This window comes from Ipomoea triloba, chromosome 15 (genome assembly GCF_003576645.1).
Source record: "Ipomoea triloba cultivar NCNSP0323 chromosome 15, ASM357664v1".
In the NCBI taxonomy this organism is placed as follows: Eukaryota; Viridiplantae; Streptophyta; class Magnoliopsida; order Solanales; family Convolvulaceae; genus Ipomoea; species Ipomoea triloba.
Window position 1 is genome coordinate 3,529,227 of NC_044930.1, and position 22,809 is coordinate 3,552,035.

Here is a 22,809-nt window from a genome sequence, read left to right on the forward strand (position 1 = left end):
AAAAAAAAAAAACAGAAATCAGAATAGCATTTACCCAATAATCCATGTTAACAGGAACCAACATGAGAGCCCCTCCGTGGATTTCTCCCTGAAGTTAGTCATAATTTGGGGAACCTCAGCCACCGTCCAGCTCAACACACTCAACGCCCCCAGCACCAGCGAAACTCCGTCCTTACTGCTGCACAGGCAGTAGTCCATGTACTCCAGCGCCCACTGCGAGCACTTCTGCAGCTGCTCCTCCGCTCCCATCCCGCACATCGCCATTCCGCCGCCGCCTAAAACCTTCCGCTCGTCCCTTCAACACACTTCCGTGCCCTATTCGTTCACCAAATACAACGCATCCGTCAAATATGAGCCCGAAAACCGATGAATTAAACCTACAAACTCACAACTCGTACAATGAAGATGTGAAGCAATAATGAAGATTAAATGTTCGTTCAAATGCATATATATTTGAATGTATATATATATATATGGAAAGAAAATCATGCAAATTAATGGAGACAGCGAGATTTGTAAGACATGTGCATACAGAGAGAGAAAAAAGGAAGAGAGGAAGTGACTTCCAACGAATGTGAATGGCGAAAAAGAGACTTACGGAGTGGGCGTTGATTAGGTGGCCAGCGGTTTGAGGTGGCGCGGCGCTTGATAACGGCGCCGGAGCCGTGGGCGTGAAAAGAAAATTTTAAAATGTGTTTTAAGCGGAAAATAAAAAATGAATATCAGTGTATATATATAATTAGGGCTGGTCCAGACATTTTGAAGGCCCTGGCGAAATAAAAAAAGTGGGCCCCTATATGAAAAACTAAAATTAGCTATTGACTATATCCTCAGTATTTATTACATTATCATCATCACTCAAATTAGCTATACCCTCATTATTTACTACATTATCATCACCACTCAAATTAGTTATACCCTCATTAACATGGTCTTGGTCACTTAAATTTTCTTTAGATTGAAAATTTTATTTATAGCTCCTATTTGTGATTCTATTAGCTGCTCTACTTGTTTTTTTTTTCTTTATTCCTTTTTTCATTTCCATATAAACGCTTTTTAGCTAACATTATGTAAAGACAAAACAAAGTACAAATATAATAAAACATACATGTTACAACGGAAAATGGGCCCAAACGGGCAAACAAAAGAACAATCGTTGATCGTCGACGAAGATGCGAGGATGAATTGAATTGGGAAAAATTTTTATTTAAGAAGACGAATGTGTTAGCCGATTAGAGTGTCAATTCTAACACTACTACAGAAAAAGGTTACTACGTCGCCTAATTAACGTCGGTTTTTGACAAATCGACGTTATATGTGAATAAAATAAAGCAAAAATAATATATATTATTTATGACATCGGTTATTTGCAAAAACCGACGTCATAAATATTTTTTTTTAAATAGTAAGACATACGACGTCGGTTCTCCCCAGAACCGACGTTGTATGTTATAAAATAATTTATTTAAATAAAAATCAAAGACATAAGGCGTCGGTTATTCCAAAAACTGACGCCGTATGTTTAATTCAAAATTTAAAAAAAAAAAAAAACATAAAGCAGCAGCGGCCTTACGTCCTTCGTTATTTAATTCATAGATCACAGATCTCTCCTTTACGTAAAGCAGCAGCGGCAAATCATAGATCTCTCTCTTTCGTTCTTTACGTGATTCACTGATCTAAATTTATTTAATTAAGCGTCGATTCCAGCTTCCTGTAGTCCCATCTATTCTTAATTTTTTGTTTTCTAATATAATTATAAATTTATAACACTAATTTTTTGTTTTCTAATATAACTATAACACTAATTATAACACTATAATATAGATATGTATACATATACATATATGTGGATGGGCCCCTTCTAGAATGGGCCCTGGGCGGTCGTCCATCCCACCCGTGCTCAGGACCGGCCATGTACACAATTTATTACTTTATTTATAATCATATGAGAACACACTTCCACAATGAGAACACATCTGCATCGTTCATCAAAGAGATTTTAATGAAATAGATTTTCTTTCTTTTTGCATCCTTGTTTCCATAATTAATTTACAGGGTATATTGTAATTGTGTATGCATTTAAAATTGTATCCATTTTTAATGCATATTTTTTGTTTCATTATTGGAGTTTTAGTTATAGTATAATTAGAATTTGTCTAGTAGGATTTTATCGTTGCACGGATGCACACAATGAACAACAATGAAACACATATCTAAAATATGATAAAATGTATGGACAAATGCATGATATCCCATGTAGAATGCATAAAAACAACCACGTGAGTGCACTTAGCGTGGGACCTCCAAAGTGCCAAGCTCAAGACCCGACCTTGAGCCCAAGTTTGGTCAGTCTACTCCACCAAATTAATTTACTATAGGCTCATTTATAATATATCCACCAGACACTTTTCTAGGTTAGAACAATCTTTCAACAAAACATGATGCTGCGATAATACTTTACACTCTAAACACATTACACATGTACAAACTTTCTACACTCCAAACACATGGGAGGACTACTCTCTACACTCTAACCACATTATATTCATCAAAGTTCTATGACTTTTTTTTTTTTTTTTTGGAGAATTCTATACCCGACTTTAATTTCTACACTCTAAACACATACTACGCCAACTTTCTTCACCGTAACACACATGCCTCAACTTTCTACACTCAAAACACTTGTGTGTGCCTAATACACACATTATTCCACAGTCCTTTCCATTCCATTATATTACTTGTTTTGTTCCTCCTTTCGGTATTAAATAAATATAAGAAAATGTATATTGTAAATAATTCCCATGAGGTGTACGTAAGAGTTTCGTTTTGTTTGGGAATGAAATTCTTGATGTTTGGTTTTATGACTTTTGGGTAGTCAAAGGTAGACCAATACTATCTGTTACAATACCCGATATTACTTATTATTTATATTTTGAACTATAGCCCTACAAGGAATAAGAATCCTGGGTTGCTTCATATCGGGAGTTCTTGTTACATTACAGATAATAAACCCTAATTCTACTTCTATTATAAATACTAAGTCCAATCTTTATCGAATCCTTCAGCAGCTCTGTACTGAGTTTTCTTCTTGGGCTTTCTTGATCCAGTTACTCTATTGGGCCGATCCATGTGACTCAGACCTAGTATATTATTCATCGCTTAAAGAAGAGGAAGTTAATATTTCAAACAAAAAAAATCAAAATGAGCTTAATGATGAACTTATAACTCCGGATCAGACTTCCAAACTAAATTTATTCTTTGATTTTTCATTATTATTATTTTGTCTAACCACAAATTTTCTCAACTAAACACTAGTAACCGCATATCAAGACTAATCATGTTTGTGTCCGAAAGACATGAAAAATTGACAAAGCACTCTGTTATATATAAAACTTTGATAAGTTAGAAAAGACTCGCGTCATCTCATCCACACTTTATGGGAAAATATATCACAAAACAACAATAGTATGCGACATTTGGATAAGTGAGAGCTTAATAATAGAGTGAGAGAATTTTCAAAAGGTAAATAATAATTGCAAAAATAAATAAATAAATATATAAATAAGATTGATATGATGAACTTTATAGTACAGTATGCGAAAGTGGGTTACAACTCAATCATCTCAAGACTTGTGTGACCTAATCTAATCCAAACATCTGAAAGGACATGGCATATCATGAGATTCTTGACAGTGCTGTATTTCCATGAACTGAAGGATACCTAATTTAATTTGTTGCGGTCATATCTAAGATGCTTCAAGAATATATATTGTGGACAATAATGAGTTCATCAACATGAGATTTTTGTTGCACTGCGTGTGAACAATATATAACTTACGTGGGATATATATTGTGCGTGAATGAATTGATATAAGTCTCTGATCTTCTAACTTAATCAAATTAAATATTTCGAGTTCGAGTTATGGAAATTGAATGCACATACCTAACTAGCTTAAACCTCATGAAGTAGTGATTAAACGTTTGCCACTCTTGAGGTTCTATTAGCACGAGCATGATTAGGTTATAAGGTTCAGTATGCAAACATTTGATTTTTGCTGGGGTGGGGTTATTTGTATGCAAAAGTATACAGTTTAGTGTTAAATTTTGAAATTAGATTGGGTCAATTTATCTCTTCATGAGCAGGTTTATAGTGTTCAGGATATAGTCTATCAAAGTCGAAAAATCAGGTTATGATGAAAAAAAAAAAAAAAAGAAAAAGATGGATGCAAATATGCAATGGATGCATGCCTGCAGCAGCTTGCATTTTGATTGGTTGATGTAAAGGGAATATCTGACCTTTATACATGAATTGGTTGTTAATTATATTACTTAACGTCTCGCAAGAAAGCTAATAATTTATATATATAATTGCATGGATTCGATAAGTTTATAAATAGAGAATCTGCAGGTTAATTTTAAAGTAATACTACGTACTGATTTGGTTAATACTACGATAAAGTATGAGCACGTGTAGTTGAGGTGCAGCTTGCTATAAATAATGAACACAACAACAGAAACAACGTTCATTTCTGCAGGCAGCAGGGATCTCATCAGATCAGATCATCAGAAAATAATTAATGATGTTGTCGTCGATCTTCCTTGGACTAATTAATTTATGCCCATTTTGTTATACATGGACAATATATAATAAATATATGAGCCTGTGTAGAGTCTGCAATTAGTTTGATAATCATAATGTTTAACATTTGATTACTGGTGAAATTAAAGCAGATGATTTACATTCTTATTGTCTTTTACCAGCTAAGGTCTCAAACCCAATAGTATGGTACAAAAGTCTCAAATCAAATGCCACCTAAATATATTTTGGTTCAGTCATGAAAAAAATACTTTAAACTAAAATGAAAATCCCATTGTTTAATTGTAGTGTGAAAGTTTGTAATGTGTGTTTTCACTAACAATGACCATTATTATTTTTCTGGTTCAACCACGCACTTTGCATGGTTTGGTTTTCCATGGGGTTTTCACAGTTAGAGTGTGTTAAAACCATTTTTTTTTGGCACTATGCATGCATCTCTTGCTCATGCATACCTGGACCGATATGATTTTTCCACTTTTCGTTTTTCATGCACAATATAATAAGAAAATGATATATAGAATGTAGTTTCAAAAAATTAATTTTTCGTCACATATTCTAATTTTATTAGATTAGAAAAAATTAATAAAAATTATAAAACTTGTTTTTTCTTAATCATTCAAAACATGCTACATGCCTACACTTTTTTTTTTTAGAGTGCCAAAGGGGTGACCAAATGATTATAGTATGATTCTTGTGCCAGAATATCACATATTCAATTATTACCAACACTTCTCGATTACCCCATCACACAAGGTCTTTTCTGTGCGATTTACTAAACAAATGATAACAATAAAGTAAAATACATATCCATTATTAAGGCATGTAGGCAAACAACAGACCTGGGTTGCCGATAAAAAGGTGAACAAGTGATAGATCATGATTATTGTACCAAAGTTCACGGGTTCGATTCTTGTTAATACATTTTCAACTGAGACTTACACATGTCAACATCCAAAAACAATATATGATGAGTTGATAGGTGTGTTTTGGATTAGTCAACAAAATAAAATTAGCGTGTTTTAATTCATTCCAATGATATGATATAGTTCAAAACAAGTTGAACTATAAGTTATTAATTGAACCAATCACTTACCTTTTACCTGGTAAAAATGTTCATAGTTTATAATAAATTTAATTGTGTGTAAAAATTATATACTAATATTATTATATTTTGAATTTTAAAAATAAAAACCTTAGTTTTAGTATCGTACTAAATAGAAACTAAAATGTAATGCTTGATGAAATTAGATAATAAAGTAACCGTGTATAATCAATCAATATTATTATTAAGTGTTTAGATAAATATTTGAGTACAATCCATCATAATAACAATTTAGAATGCTGAAATCCGGATCATTGTACAATGTTTTGAGCATGGGAGGTTGTGGGTTTTGTGATGCATTATTGTACGTTTCATAATATTATTGGTGCGTTTTTCATATCTAATGATGCGATCACACCGACCGCAGTTAAAACTTGACTACTTGACTATATATATATATATATATATTATTGTGATTTTTCTTGTTATAAAAAATTACACAAATAATAAAAGCTGTACAAATGTGTGAATAAAATAACATTTAAAAAAAAACATGCGAAAATAAAACAAAGAAAACAGGGAAATTAAAAGCGACATGAACGTTGTTGTGCTCTGCTCTTAATTCCCAGCCGACGATGCGGCACAGTAGGTAACTTTCTGACGTGGCATAGTATTTTGTGCAAATCTATGTTTGCCTATTTTTTATTTTTTTTTGAACGTTGTTGTGCCTATTTGTTCTTCCCAGAGGATGACTGACTAGTAGAAATACAAGTTTAATTCATATGAACACTCTTAGGCTATTCCCAATAAGGGGTTCTTTCACGTTGTTTAAAAAAAGTAGTTTGATTTTGAAGTGAGAGAGGGGAGAGAGAGAAAAGAAGATGTGCTCCTGCAACGATCGGTTCTTTCTCTGAACTATGGGGCCCACCTGAAAAGCATATAACTGCAGGTTGCGCGCCCAGCGGGGGCGCGTGCAGTGCACGCGCCCGTTAATCACTGATTTTAATTTTTTTTTTCTTTCAGTTTGATATTTTATTTTTGTTTTTCCTTTTCTTTTTTTTTTTCCTCCACCTCATTTTCTCTTTCCTAATCATACTTACAAAAACTCCTAAAACCCACACCAAAACCTTTACTATTGTGGAAGGCCTTACTGTTGTTCGGTCAAGCATATCACTTTTAGGTAATGGTTACGAATTAAATTATCTCAATTTGAATAAGCTCAATATAATTTTTTCAATATTTTTACACAAAAATTGTAATGATAAATAATTTGCAATTACACTTCATAACAAAATTTAATATTATATATCGGTTATGGACATTTTATAATATATAACTAAATCAATATAATAGCTAAAATTCTAATAGTATAATTATTATATATATATATAACATACAAACAAATAAAAGAAAACAAAGTTCGATTATACTAACCAATTGCTCAAGTTAAGTATTAAAATGTTTGAATTGGACTAAAATTCAGCTCTACAAGACTTAGCGTAGTGGTTTGTGGTCTGACTTGATGCCACGATATAAGATAAGGATTTACCTGTACAATAAACTTTAGGAATAGAGCCCTATAAAATTAAAATTAATTCGATAAAATTGAGATCACCTAAATATTTTTGATAAGAGTGACCTATAGAGCATGATATTTGATCTAAAGATCATGCTCAACTTACCATCTGTATCATACGATTTTACCATTTCACAGTTTTACCAGAGGATTTATACAGGCAAAAGTGCAACGGGACGGAAGCTTGTGTCTGTGTCATATTAATTGATTATTCTATACACTCATATTAAGTTATGAACCATTTAGTACCCAAACGGAAAAATTCTCAGAGGCAGTCAGGTAGGTACCGAAATTTAATTAAATAATAAATAAAATTAAAGGAGCGTCGTTTTACCTTTTCTCTTTAAGTATCAGTGGAACCGTGACCCACTTCACCAACTCACATTCGCCATTTTTTTCTCTGTAAATTCCTCTCATAAGCCACAAGAAATTCGAACGTTTTTTCTATACTCTTTGGTGGATTTTGAAATCGTAATGGCGGCGGAGCAGATTCGCTGCAGAAAGCTGATTGTGGAGATATGTAATGCGAAGAATTTGATGCCTAAGGATGGGCAGGGCACCGCCAGTGCCTACGTTCTGGTGGATTTCGACGGCCAGCGGCGGCGGACGGCGACCAAGTTCCGAGATCTGAATCCGCAGTGGGACGAGCGGCTGGAGTTTTTGGTCCATGACTCGGAGACGATGGCGTCGGAGATGCTCGAGCTTAATCTGTATAATGATAAGAAGACGACCGGAAAGAGAACGACCTTTCTCGGGAGGGTTAAGATCGCCGGGAGTAGTTTTGTGCAGGCGGGATCGGAGACGCTGGTTTACTATCCTTTAGAGAAGCGAAGCGTTTTCTCGCAAATTAAGGGCGAGATCGGGGTTAAGGTTTGGTACGTGGATGAGGAAGCGCCGCCGCAGCCTCCCGAGGAGAAGACGGAGGCGCCGTCGGAGGAGAAGCCGCCGGAAAAGGTGGAGGAGGGGAGTCCACCGGCCGCGGACGGGGATAAGAAAGAAGAGAAGCAGGAAGATCAGGAAAAGAAGCCGGAAAATCAGGAATCGGAGAAGAAGGAAGATAAGCCGGCTGAGGATCAGAAAAAGGAAGAGGAATCTACTCCTCCTCCTCCACAGCCTCTGGTTGCTCAAACCTCCGCTCAGACACCGGCGGAGCATCCGCAAGTTGCGCCGCAAAAACCGCTGATGAAAAAACTGTCACCGGAAAAGAGCAGCGAGCTGAAAGTCGTCCAGAGCCTCTCCGGCCGCGGTATTGATCGGCGGAACAGCGCTTTTGACCTAGTGGATCAAATGCCGTTTCTATTCGTTCGCGTCGTGAAGGTGAAGCGAGTCAACTCGGAAGCCGATTCATCCGCCTATGCCAAACTCGTCATCGGAACTCACAGCATCAGAACCAAATCATCGCCGGCCGCCGATCAACACAAAGAATGGGATCAAGTTTTCGCCTTCGATAAAGACGGATTAAATTCTACTTCTCTAGAAGTTTCCGTTTGGGTTGAAAAGAAAGGGGTCGAAGATAAGACCGAGGAGAGTTCCCTCGGAACGGTGTCGTTTGATCTACTGGAAGTCCCTAAAAGGGTGCCGCCGGATAGTCCATTGGCTCCTCAATGGTACAGTTTAGAATGCGATCAGAACCAGAGCTCCCCGGGAAATGACGTCATGCTGTCGGTTTGGATCGGGACTCAGGCGGATGAAGCCTTCAACGAGGCCTGGCAGTCGGATTCCGGCGGCTTTGTGCCGGAGACTCGAGCCAAGGTATACCTGTCTCCGAAGCTTTGGTATCTGAGGCTAACGGTCATCCAAACCCAAGACTTGAAACTTGGTTCGGGCGGCGCCGAAGCTAAGGTTCGGTATCCTGACCTATACGTAAAAGGTCAACTCGGCGCACAGCTGTTCAAGACAAGCCGTACCACAGTCAGCTCTTCCAGCTCAGCTTCAAATCCCACGTGGAACGAGGACTTAATCTTCGTGGCATCCGAGCCATTTGAGCCGTTCCTGACAATCACTGTGGAGGACGCGACTAACGGACATCCCGTGGGCCACGCTCAAGTACAGGTGTCATCCATTGATAGGCTCTTCGACGACAAGTCAGAGCCAAGATCCAGGTGGTTCAATTTGGTAACCAGCGACAACACCTCATACGCGGGGCGGATCCACGTGAGAGTAAGCCTAGAGGGCGGGTATCACGTGCTTGACGAGGCCGCGCACGTGACCAGCGACGTCAGAGCCACCGCAAAGCAACTCTCAAAACCTCCTGTCGGCCTGCTCGAGCTGGGAATCCGAGGCGCGGCTAATCTTTTACCGGTGAAAACCAAAGACGGTACACGTGGGACCACTGATGCCTACGTGGTCGCAAAATACGGCCCCAAGTGGGTCCGCACGCGCACTATCATCGACCGGTTTAATCCACGCTGGAACGAGCAGTACACGTGGGACGTCTACGACCCCTGCACCGTACTAACCATAGGAGTGTTTGATAACGGGAGGTACAACAGCTCAAAGCAAGAAAGCAACGAAGCCTTTGGACGGAAGGATCTTCGTCTCGGGAAGCTACGTGTACGGCTGTCGACGCTGGACACGAATAAGGTGTATATAGGTACGTATTCCCTTATGGTGTTGCTGCCGAGTGGGGCGAAGAAGATGGGAGAGATTGAGATAGCGTTGCGGTTCACGTGTTCGTCGTGGTTGAGTGTGATTCAGGCGTACGGTAGTCCGGTGTTGCCTAGGATGCATTACGTGCGCCCGTTTGGGCCGGCGCAACAGGATATTCTCCGGCACACGGCGATGAGGATCGTGACGGCGAGATTGGCGAGATCGGAACCGGCTTTAGGTCACGAAGTGGTTCAGTACATGTTGGATTCGGATACGCATATTTGGAGCGTGAGGCGGAGCAAGGCGAATTGGTTTAGGGTTGTAGGTTGCTTATCGAGAGTGGCGTTACTGGCACGGTGGCTCGATGGGATCCGGACATGGACGCATCCGCCGACGACGATTCTGGTCCATTTTCTCCTCGCGGCGGTGGTGCTATGTCCGCATTTGATCTTGCCGACGATCTGCATGTACGCATTCCTGATTATTTCGTTGAGGTTCCGGTACCGGCAGCGCGTGACGATCGCGATGGACGCGCGTGTGTCGTACGTGGACGCGGTGGGGCCGGACGAGCTGGATGAGGAATTCGACGGTTTTCCGACGACGCGATCGGCGGAGCAGATCCGGATCCGGTACGATCGGCTGAGGGCGTTGGCGGGGCGGGCGCAGACGCTGCTGGGAGACGTGGCGGCGCAGGGCGAGAGATTGGAAGCGCTGTTCAATTGGAGGGATCCGAGGGCGACTGGGATATTCGTGGTGGTGTGTTTGTTGGCTTCGCTCATGTTCTACGTGGTGCCGTTCAAGGCATTTGTGTTGGGGGCGGGGCTGTATTACCTCCGACACCCGAGGTTTCGCGGCGACATGCCGTCCATCCCCGTCAACTTTTTCAAGCGACTCCCGCCGCTCTCCGATCAAATTCTTTAGATTTCAGCAATTAGTGTTCTGGAGGTTTCGTTCAATCTGGGGAAATTCCTTAGAATTTTTGCTCAGCTAAGGAAACTGTGATGAATCGGCTATGCAAGTAGACTAGTGGTAGTAAGCTCAGTGATCTGAGGCTTTCATTCTGTAAACCGTGGCAAAATTAATTGGTATTAATATTATTTCATTGATTTACTTTTATCACATGTCTTTTTTATATTTTATGATTAAAAAAAATCTAACTCCTAATTAATTTAATGTAAAACTATTAACCAACTCAAAATTCAAGTCAAATTCGAGATTCTTTATTCAACGGTGAAAGGGTCAAAGGGAGGAGTTAGATCCCTTATAATTTAGGGAAAAGTGTCAAATTGGCCCCCTAAGTGGGGTGGATAGTGCAATTAGGTCCCCTAACTAAAAAAAACCCTATTGTTGGCATTGCATTTTTCGTTCTTTTGTTCTCACTTCTCCTTTAGAGACAAAAATGTAATTTTCTATTTTTTGTTTTTTTTAAAAAAAATTATTTAAAATAATTTTACAAAACTTTTTTAATAATATAAAAACAATTACTTAAATAATGTTTTTGAAAAAAAAAAGAAAAAAAAAGTCGGCAGTCCCACTTTTGTTTTTTTTTTTGGTTTTTTTTTTGTTTAAAAAAAATTAAAATTATTAAAATTATTAATAGAATACAAATTAATTTGACATTATGACCAAATGTGATACAGATTACAAAGTTTTGCACTTAATTTCAGTCCAAGGACTAGTAACCTGATAAACAAGTCATTTAGGACTCAATTGCACTTTTTTACCGGTTTAAGGGGCTTGAATGGAGCTTTTTTTAGTTAGGGGGCCTAATTGCATTATCCATCCGACTTAGGGGGCCAATTTGACACTTTTCTCTATAATTTATAAACATCAGTCAAGTAGTAAGTTTTTAATTCTGACTCGTTATGACTTATTTCAACCTTAAAAAGTAAAAGTTGACAATTAAATTAATTCATTGGTAGATTTGTGAACAAAGATACAAAATTAAATTTTGACAGCTATAGTGTGAGAATTTTACAGAATTTGGTGTACTCCTTATGTACAGACACAAGAAATATAGATTGAACCCTAACAACTAGGGTGTAAAAATTTCACTGAATGTGGTGAACTCCTTGTAAGGACTAAATACAGATCATCCTATCTAATGAGTCATTAAATTATCCTAATTTCCACATTTAAGTATCTTATTAGACTAGACTAGAATGTGAGGACTCTGGAGAAAGGGAATATTTTGCCTTTGTGGGCAAGAAAAGTAATGGTGGGCGGTAAAGTGACCGTTTCATGTCTGGGTGGCATTTTCCTTAATAGGTGTGGTTGGTGGGACATAGAAAACTATAAATAGATGGTAATAAATTATAGCCACAAGCCCACAAGACATTCAGAATTTCATATATTAAAAAATGTTTCAAGAGGAGTCAGAGACCGTTAAATGAGTCAGGCCGGTGGACCGACCGGATGATTAAAAGGCAAATCTAGCTGCTGCCATGGATACCTTGTGTCCCTGTCCCTGTCTTTTAGTTGAGTAATAAAGAGTGTATTCAAACTTCAAATAGAAAGTCCAGTTTAATCGTGTAAGCAGGCAGCTACCGCTAAAAGAAAATGTTTCAAACATTGATTACAACAACAAAAAATTGTATTCATACCATGTTCAATTGTCTCATGAACTCATGACACAAAAATCTGAATTTGATGCATTCAAGCCGTGTTGAGACTCGAGAGATACTTTAAATACATGGGTAGATATCAGGGAATCATTGATGACCTCGGCCGCCACAGTCTGAGCACATTATGTTCCCAGTTCCCCCGCAACCTGCATGGCAAATCAAAATCTCGTATCGTATTTCTAATTCTGAGTACAGAGAGGTACTGTCTATTTTTAAGGGGAGAGCGGTAACAAGAAATGGTTTCTTGCACTTTAGCAAAGGGAGGTTACGTTTTCTTGAAAGAAGACGAAGCAGAGAAATGGAAGTGTATCTTTCATTCTTTATTTTCAAAGAATTTGTAATGGTCAGAAGACAAGCATGCATCACAATTAAGGATTTCATGCAATCTGTCAATCTCAAGTGTAGAAAAATAAGGATTTCATGCAATTTGTCAATCTCAAGTGTAGAAAAATTGGAAGGGGAAAGGACGAGAAGCATTTACCTAAGCATCGAACTTTGACAATAATCCCTTGAGATTCCATAATAGAGTCAACATATAGGCCTGAACCAGAGCATGTCTTGCACAACACAGCACCTTTTGCTTCACAACCAGTACAAGGGGGGCTATTTCCAATATTCTTCGCAGTCATAGACAATCCAATAGGTTTCTCTATTATTTCTTCAGGTACGGGCTTGTCATAGCAAAAAAGAGATTCAAGACTGCTTCTTCGTTTATTCATGTCTCCTACTTCGTTTGAAACTGCCTGCATACATCAAATGCATTCTATAAAGATGCTCCATATTTGATTACAGCAAACAAAGCCTAGAAATGTTTAGCAGTTTTATGTCCTTTTACCAATAACTTTATTTACCCAGAGGTTTCCTCAGAAATTCCATAGTCACTGCAGAGTCGAGTAGCAGTTGTAATTATGTTATAGTTAGGAGCAGTAAAATAGTGGTTTCCAAATGCTCTAAGATTCATTTAAGTCCTTCTAATGCAAGATGCTCTTTATTGGCTAGAGTGCAACTACATAGAGGCAGCCTGAAGGCCCCAAACCTGGATATATGGTGAAAGGTGCCACTTTTGGGATCGTAGCACCCATCCCGTAAGATGTGATCAATCATCTCAAGGGTGGATAAGGGTGCTCACTTGTCAGCATATTCAGTTGTTCTACAAATTTTTATTGTCTTTGATATCTGTAGTTGAATCTGTTTGCTGAGTTTATCCACTTTGCAGTTTGCACCCAATGAAAGACCATCTCACTAATGGAACTTCATTCTTCTGTTATTTCAGAACTTTAGCCATCAATTACAACCTTCATATAAATCTTAAATCATCCTTAGTTCTTCAAGTTTATGTCTAAACTCTTCCTTAATCATCTCACTGTTCTAGCATCAAATGCTCTTAATCCAATAGTGTTCTACTCTTGAAGCTTAAAACCCTGTAAAATTGAGCTCTAAATGCAATAATGTATCTCCTCAGTCATTGACCTTTTAACTACTACATCCTATCTGTATACATAATTAGATATACTCATACAAGTCATAAACTGCTCAGATGCGATTCCCTTTCCCTCAAATGCACTCCAAGACATTCTCACAAGTCACAAGTGGATTGAAACAAATGGGGTACACAAGTACAAGAACAGCTCATATCAAGTGAGTTATATACTTATATCTGTTTACTCAAAGAATTGGCACTCTCTTCATTCTTCAATATTTAAAATAGTATCAGCACGACCTGGTCTGAATAGTGACAACTCCTTCGAAACAGGATGCAATTTAAAAAAAAAAAATGCATACACAACAAAGTAATGTTCAAAGGATGGCATCATCCATTCACATTTGAAAAATACAGATGAAATCAAAAACCCTCTTGGGCTTTTGGCAAGAAGCTTACATTAAATATGAAAGTTTCTATACCAAGGTTCGACTTCATTGATTTCAATTTCAGTTAGTTCAAACTTCAAACAATAAGATACTGAGCTAACTTTCCAAGAAAACAGAAAACACTAAGATATTAGGATACCAATAACAAGCATGATATAGAAAACACATATGAATAACAAAACAAATATTTGGTCACAGCTGAATCTATATAGTTCTTATATACAGCAGAAATTGATCTGGAACTGGAACAGAACTTTCAATTGAACTATAGCAAAACACATGAATAACAAAACAAAAATTTGGTCAAATGACTAAAATCCTTGTGATATAATAATGTTCATCCCGCAATTGATTTAGCAAGACATGAGAGTGTTAACCATGATGTCCAATATCAATTTGGGAAAACGTTATTTGTATTCAAACCTGCACTCGCCGGTGACTTCATTATAACATTTTATATTCCATTATTCTCCATCATGAATTAAAGCAATGAAGCTATTAGCCTATGTAAGAATCCACAACTTAAGTGGTTTTAGCAGTATCCGTCAATTTGATGCCTACGCCTCTTCATACAAAGAAACATAGTTTTACAGCGAATGCATAGATTAAGTTGCAACATTTTATACAGTGATACACTTGCAACCGTCTAAAATAACAACACAGAAGATTGTTGACACCATGAACACGAAAAGGAAGCAGAAAGTACTGAAAAAAAAAAAAAGTACCAAATTACTTACACGCAGCTGAGAAGGAGATCTCTGTGAAGCGATATCATTAGACTGATTCGTGGAAAAGGGTTTGGGAGGAAAGAAGAGTGAGGTCGTGTTGTTTCCAGTGAAGTTGTGTGCGGAAGTGAATTTGGGGAAGACGGTTGAGGACGACGAGAACCTCAGCGCGGAGGCGTAATCCATTGCGATTAATCGATTTCGCTGAGCCAAATTCAAATTTATGGAAAGAGGATTTGTGCGGTTAGACGAAGAAGAAGAAGAAATCAATGATTTTGTGTCTGTCTTCTTTGTTTCTATCGCCTCCTTACCACAATTGTTTCCATTAATTTAACGCCGCCGTTCGCTCCCTTTCTCGTCTCATCGGTGTACACGAGGGAGTTCGGGTAAATATTGTCTGTTAAACTCATTTTGGGTTAAATGGCACGGAGTGACTCTCAATTTTATGTGCTTTAATAGATTAAAAAATAATTATAAATAAATACTATATTGTAAGAGCATTAAGACTACATTGTAAGAGCATTAACAGTACTTAAAAAAGAAACAACTCATTTTGTTATCCTATTCATAAAAATATATATATATATATATATATATTAGTCTAAATTATCCATAACTAACAAACTTTCACACAAAATTGAACTTGAAATTTTATAATTATCATTATATTAGTCTAGACTATCCATGGCTAACTAACTTTCACAAGAATTGAACTTGAGTGATATACAACTGTAATTGTTACAAGGCAAAAGTAAACTATCTTTTTTAGTTTTTGTGAAAAGCTTTCTACCATGAAAATTGAAAACTAACATGAAATGGAAACCTCAGCTTAGTACACTGCCACTTCGCCAGTATGATTACAACTCTCGCAAAAGCTGAAAAGGAATCAGTAGTACAAAAGTGAAAACTACCTAAAACAAAATCTGGAGACAGAATACTAATATGAATCTAAGATTTTTTTTTTGGGGAGAAAAAAGGCCTGTGCATCCCTAAAACTAGCCCTATCTTCCAACATTCTACAGAGATAATTACAAGTTCTACTTGGCTAATAGCTAGAGCCGCCTCGGTTTATATCAGTTGCCACGCATCAGGGTGCTGCTACCTGTTACGCTGCCATTTGAACAAGCTGATCCCACTGCAACTCTCTGCAGCGCTCTCGTCTGTGGAGTCTGACCCGCTCTCGACTGTTTCGTCTGAACTCTCTTCTGGGAGCATCTGAACTCTGTTGGCATTTTTTATGATCCAATCAGTGAATTCAGATGAAGATGCTAGCTCCGTGATTGCATGCTTGGTGGAGTCTTGAGTGAACTCCTCCCATTCCCTTTCCGAGAATTTCTTCCTGTTAGGCGTCTTGTGGAAGGTCGAGTAATACTCCGGCAGATTTTGTCTCCCCCACATATTAGACTGGACTGCTCGACCTGAAAGGATTACAGAATGAAGTAACGTTGTTAAATCAGAAAGAAACTATGTTTAGTGTGCAGGCTGTAGGATTTCACTCGGGATAATCTATGCATCCCTTGTAAAGTGTACAGGTTATAACAATGGCATTAAGGATAATTAGATAATACCTTTAACAGGAGGATCAGACCAAGGAGATGAACTTTTTGACCTGTTAGACATGCGTCCATAGAACCCTGGTCCCTGCGACTTCCTAAAGAACTCAGCACGCTTTGGTGTCATATTCATTTGCCTATTCATCCCCGTACTAGAAGTCCTATTTCGTGAATAAGATGAATCCCTGCACGCAAGAAGGAGCAGATAATCAGCTAACCCTAAACTTAATAACATGAGAAAGAACATACTACAATTATACAAGTGGATCAATAGAAAAAATTACCTTGCTCTACGTCGCATCACGGAAGTGACAGAAGAGCAAATCAAGAACCAAGAACCAAGAACAGCCATAGCAAGAGGAATATCCAATGTGCTCTGATATAAAGAAAGAGGGAGGATAGTTAGTACTCTATAACAATAGAAAGCGCAACACAGGAATCCTTCTGCATATATAGGCTAAACATGGATGCCATATATACAAATATCTAGATGAGAAGAAAGCATGCTAAGGATTCCACGGGCATTATACGAGATATAGTTACAGCAAATAAAGTCTCTAACAAACTGCTGATATACACTTGTACAAAAGCAATGTGGAAGAAAGTTGTCTTGGGGAAAGGGAGGATTCCAGTCAATATTGCATCATTTTTTTTATATTAATTATTAGAAAGGCATTTGGTTTCAGAAATGTTGTCATCTGGAGCAAATTTGCAAATACCAATAAATTTCAAAAGTTACTGACTTACTGCAACACAATTTCCCTGAAGATGGATACATTTTTTGTCATTACTAATTGGATTCTCTAAAATAAGCAGCATTGTTATCTTAGATCCATAAGATTTACATATATATGGGATTAAGATTTTAAGAAGACGTCACCAAAAGCTTTCTTGTGATAGGATAAATAATATCTTCTACTTTGTTTAATTTTTATGCACATGCTCTTGCAGGCTCATCTTTGATCATAGCCTAATTCTTATTCTTTTACCATTTTAAAATTGAGAAGCTGGAATACTGGTTGCTTTTGTATTTCTAGCTTCACATTTTCCTTTAAATTTGTTCACTGCTCCTACTTCATTAAACGGCAATAAAATCCTAGGACTATATAGGCTAGGGCACTAGGCACCATAAGATAATAGTAATATCTATTTGCCAATAAAATAAACAAATTATTTGTATGACAGCATATACATGAGCAAATTAACAACAAAGAATTTCTTAATACCTGAAAGATAAGAGTGATGCCAACAACACGAATGGCCCATTTTACAAATTGAGCCACTCCAGCATCAACACCTCCATTCTCCGAAACAACATACTTCCTCACAAGCCAATATCCCATACCAGCTCCGGCAAGGATAATTCCAACTAGAAGAAATACAGAAACCTGCAAAGTTCTCATGTTATTAAGAATTAAGTGAGATAAGTAGATAACACCATCCACTAAATTAAATGTAACCTTAATCTTGCAAGTAAAGCACTTACAGGGTTATGTAACTCTTCATCAAGCCCAAAACTTAAAAGAATAGAATTGACCATCATTGAGAAGTGATGTAGCAAAAATGATCCAGCTCCAAGCTGCATTACAATGCAGATAATATATATTGTTAGTGATTGTGATCACTTGAATTATGAAATCTGAAAATCCAGTAAACAAATCTTCTAGAGTAAAGATGGACTAACCACTGATCCATATATAGTTAGATAGAAGAAATTTTTCCTGCCAGTTGGTAGTAACTTCATTCCCTGGACATTGAAGCAATAGTGATAATGAGCCACATTACCAAGATCATTAAAAGCCAATAAAAGAGAAGATATAAGAATATAAGATAGATGCACTTATTAATCTATTTATATGACATTTGTAAACAATTGAGAAAGACAAATTAAGATGGTGAAAGCCTGAGGAGAATGATCCAAACCAAACACGAGTGGAAACAGAAAATAAAAGTACCTGGAAGAGGAGGATTATAATAACAAGACAAACTCCAATCATCATTGAACTGCTATAATAGAAGGGAACCCAACTGCTGACAGTTGGAGCCAATAGCAATAGAATCAAGCCCAGAGCAAGACATAGCAGACGCCACTTTTGTGAATCTGTAAAAAGCTAAAAAAAAAATAAGTCACCTAAGCATAACCAAGGGGAGAGATCACATGAGCAAAGACATCAGGATGGCAACATCTTACCCTCTTCAACTGTAACAGTGACGGAACCAGAAAAATCACCAAAGTATTTTACATCAATAAATCTGTCCACGTAAGGTGACATAACAGAGTTCCAAGCCCCTTTTTGTAAGATTTTCCAGTCATCTTTATCACACTGACACGAACCAAGAGAAGAATTCCTGCAGAATACTTTATAATTGAAACCAAATCCCAAAATAATAATAATAATAATAATAATAATAATTTTTAAAATCAAATGCTGAATATATCACAAACATTGAACTTACTTGTGGGAGCAAATATGAATTTTGGCATGTAACCTCTCAGGGATAGCTGCAGATGGGATCAATGTGACACGATATGCACTAGAATAGCTCCACAGTTTCAATCTCGATAGACCAGCAACTAAAACACGTTCACATGATACAATATCTCTAGATGATGAAAATCCAGCAAGGGGAACTGGAGTGACATCCACAACTGGATTCTTCAAATTGACCTCTGTAACCAAAAAAAAAAGGGAGGGGGGGCTTAGATAAGATCTATAATACATAAACTTCAGAATACCATACAAGATTTGTAAATTGTAACGTTAGGCAATCCATTGATCAACACTTAAATCATTTCTACTGCACTGTAATGGATATCAGTATGTCACTATGAAAGGATGCCAGCAATAAAAAGTTAACCTAAGTATATGACCCAATACAATATGGGTGTGTAAACTGTACAAACTTCAAAATTATAACTCTTTACCTTCTTTACAAGTTACAATGCTATTAACAAGGAGAGATCAGGAGATGCTAACATTTGCACCCTGTTGATGTCAAGCAACATTTTTGTATTGTTAATTTGTTATTGACTTCTTTTCTTGTTCCCACTTCACTTGACAACAAAAGTTATAGGCAGATTAATTCTATTCCTAACTTTCACAAATTTCCAAATCAAACAGCTTCACCAATTCCAAGCTAGTCAGATATGTCAGCATTACTCTCTTTTATTTTCCTTTTTTGTAGAAAAGAAGTTTATATGCACAATAATACAACTCATAATAAGAACTTCAATGTTATGCCACTAGAAAAAATAAAAATAAAATAAAAATAAAATAAAAATAAAATAAAAATAAAAATAAAAACCAGCTATGATTTATTAACCACTAAAACTACTTCAAAATCTGTGAAATTCCAGTGATACATGCAAAAGCACTCAAATATCAGTTTATCAGAGCACTTATAATTTTCACAAGTACAAAACTTAATCAAATGAAAATTCCAATCACTGCCCTTTCGCCAAAACACATTGTAATTTGTAATGACCTAATTTACATATCCGTTCAGTGCAATAAACGAAACCAAAGACAGTGTCACGAAAAAGCACAAATTCGATAAGTAAAGGCGCAGATTGGAGCTCCGAGCTCACCTTTCAAGGCAGACAGATGAGTAGCGGCAGAAAGCAGCAACAAGCAGATGAGTAACAGCGGCGGAAGAAGCAACGGACGGCTTACGACATTGGTACTCGCGCATTTGGAGGAGAAAGGGAAAACCTCCATCGGAAAACTAACCGTTCACCCAATCGATCGGCCGACCGGACTAGGTTCTCCGGCGAAGAGGATTTCGGAGCAGAAAGGCGCGCCTTCCTTCTCTATTAGCGGGATTTGATTTTGGTTTTCGATTATATATATTTCTTTTTAAACGCTACGGCGGTTTTATGCTCTGCATTCGATATTTCGAGGCGGCATGCGGCAAAAGCAAATATAATCGCATATCCGCGTACGAATTGCGTCAAAGCTCCGCGCCTGCCAAAATTTTGTTTAAGTTATTGCATTTCTCAATTTTAAAATCAATCAAAAAAAAAAATTCATGTATTATTTTTGCCCCAAATTATTAAAGTTAATATAAAATTTGCTTGGCATTAGTTCTTCTCATCCTTAGAGAATAAGATAACACGATTTAGGGATGAGATGTGGTTTAATTTTAAGAGTTTGTTTGGTTCTAATATGGAATCGGGAATCAAATACTTGGTAATGGTGAATTAGTAATGAATTTTTGATGAAAGTATTTTGCATGTTTGATAGTATGGTAAAATTGTAATGATTAGTAATATTGTTATTTGTTTATGTGTGATTTTATAATTGGAGTAAAAGTTTTGAAAATACAAGAATAAAAAATCAATACAATTTATTCTAATATAAAGACATCAAAAACATTTTCCAAAAAAAAAAAAACATCAAAAGCACCCATATGAACCAAAAAAAATAAAAACAAAAATCTAAAAGTACTGATCTAAACTTGAAAACCAAATTACTAATTAGGAAGGGAATAATGGAATGAAACTCTTATTTTATTATGAAATGAGTTTTCAAATTAAAGGGTAATCAAATCCCATATTAGTGTTCTAAAACCTGTCAACAAAACAATAACAGTGATTTTGATCATAACATCATAGTTAAACCCATGAACCAAACACACCCTAATTTTTCCCCCAAAATGTAAAATCTCCCACCCCAATGGCCGCTCACACCACAACCTATGAGAGTATATGAGATGTTGTAACTTGTAAATAACGGTGGCTCGGCAGGAGCGAAGAATGTCGGTAAACACACACACACATATATATATATATATATATATATATATATTGCTTGTGTTATGTATTTTCACTACTTCTATATACTCAAATCCACTTTTAAAAGAGGATCTCAATTTTATATCACATTAAAGATGTATTACTTCTTCCGTGACTCCATTTTGTTTGACTGGTTCAATTAATGAGTCTTAACTAATATTATTTTTAATTCAATTTTTCATAATATTAAATTTAATATTAGTATATGAAATGTGTATACTATTATTTTAAGTCAATTTTCTCACTGTATAATGATTGTATTGATATAATGAAAATATAGTAATTAAAATTATGCCCCACTTTTCTGCCCCCCTCCCCCCCCCAAAAAAAAAAGGTGATCGTTTATGGACTGATTGTGTAGTTGTCGACAAGCCAAATGGGTGATTGTTGGTGGGTCGATCAGGTGGTCGTTTACAGACTGATCAAGTGGTTGGACAGATGGTTGCTGACGAGTTGACTCAGTAGTCGTCAGACTAATCAACTGGATGATCGTTGACATATCGACCGGGTGATTGCTGATGGACCGACTAGTCCATGTGCATATTTACCCATCAATATTTATAGTTCAAAAAAAAAGTTCAATATATTACAAATTATTCATACTTCCAATCTCCATGTCAACTGTCTCACCCAATAGAGGCGCCTACAATCCAACGAAGGGATTAGTTAATGTATCCGAACGTGAAAATCCTGGGCTACACCCATTAAATACTTCTAAGTTCCAAGTATACATGTGTGTGTTTAAGATTGAAAGAAGAAAAATCAATATAATCAAGAATTAAATTGGATAATGGATATTACTCAAAAGTTAATCATTCGACGGTATTTCACTTGCAACCGGCACATAACCTTACGGTTGGTAGTTGGGACAATGGGACCCTGTGTTTTAATTAGGCTCATGATTCACACTGAGGAATTCTGTGGACGACAGCTGGCCTCGTAGTCACCATTATCTTAGTATCCCACGAATCCGATGATATTTCTCAGAAAAATACAAAAATACCCATACATTCCGACAAACAACAATTAGACTCGACGACTCGTGTTGGCACTATAAAACCCCGCTTTCATCTCCTCAATCTATCCTCATTCTTCTGCAACAACTCACTCCACAACCACAAACTAACAGCTCAAATGGCGTCTCCTCACGGCCACAACAACCGCACGCCGCACGCCGGCGGCGGAACTACCGCCGGCCAGCACGTGACACACGAAAGCCAAACAGCTTCTCACCACAGCTCTTCTCAGGCGCATGGGAAAGAGAGCAGCGGCGGCAATAATAAGGCTACTTATAAGGTTTATTGCCGGGCGGAGACTAACCACTGCCTCTCCATTCGCAACGGCGAGGTCATTCTCGCCCGTGCTAATCCCTCCGATCAAAACCAAGTACGCTCTTTTACCGCTTTATATGGAATAATATGTGTTTGAATTTGAATTGA

General features: G+C 37.2%; 3 protein-coding genes across 3 annotated transcripts; 1 reads left to right on the forward strand and 2 right to left on the reverse strand.

The window, feature by feature from the left end:
• Positions 1-7,604: 7,604 nt before the first annotated feature.
• Positions 7,605-10,920, forward strand: LOC116006110 (FT-interacting protein 7). Its single transcript, XM_031246387.1, has one exon. The coding sequence runs from the start codon at positions 7,690-7,692 to the stop codon at positions 10,723-10,725; it is 3,036 nt and encodes a 1,011-aa protein (XP_031102247.1). The 5' UTR covers positions 7,605-7,689; the 3' UTR covers positions 10,726-10,920.
• Positions 10,921-12,276: 1,356 nt separating this feature from the next.
• On the reverse strand, positions 12,277-15,397 carry LOC116006269. Its single transcript, XM_031246574.1, has 3 exons — positions 15,035-15,397; positions 12,910-13,171; positions 12,277-12,574 (listed from the first exon to the last, which is right to left on the reverse strand). Exons 1-3 carry the CDS (start codon positions 15,206-15,208, stop codon positions 12,516-12,518), a joined length of 495 nt encoding a protein of 164 aa, XP_031102434.1. The 5' UTR covers positions 15,209-15,397; the 3' UTR covers positions 12,277-12,515.
• A 322-nt stretch (positions 15,398-15,719) lies between these two features.
• On the reverse strand, positions 15,720-20,480 carry LOC116006154. Its single transcript, XM_031246437.1, has 10 exons — positions 20,165-20,480; positions 19,033-19,246; positions 18,767-18,924; positions 18,531-18,676; positions 18,260-18,322; positions 18,062-18,154; positions 17,802-17,963; positions 16,860-16,951; positions 16,591-16,760; positions 15,720-16,440 (listed from the first exon to the last, which is right to left on the reverse strand). Exons 1-10 carry the CDS (start codon positions 20,292-20,294, stop codon positions 16,121-16,123), a joined length of 1,548 nt encoding a protein of 515 aa, XP_031102297.1. The 5' UTR covers positions 20,295-20,480; the 3' UTR covers positions 15,720-16,120.
• Between the last annotated feature and the right edge of the window lie 2,329 nt (positions 20,481-22,809).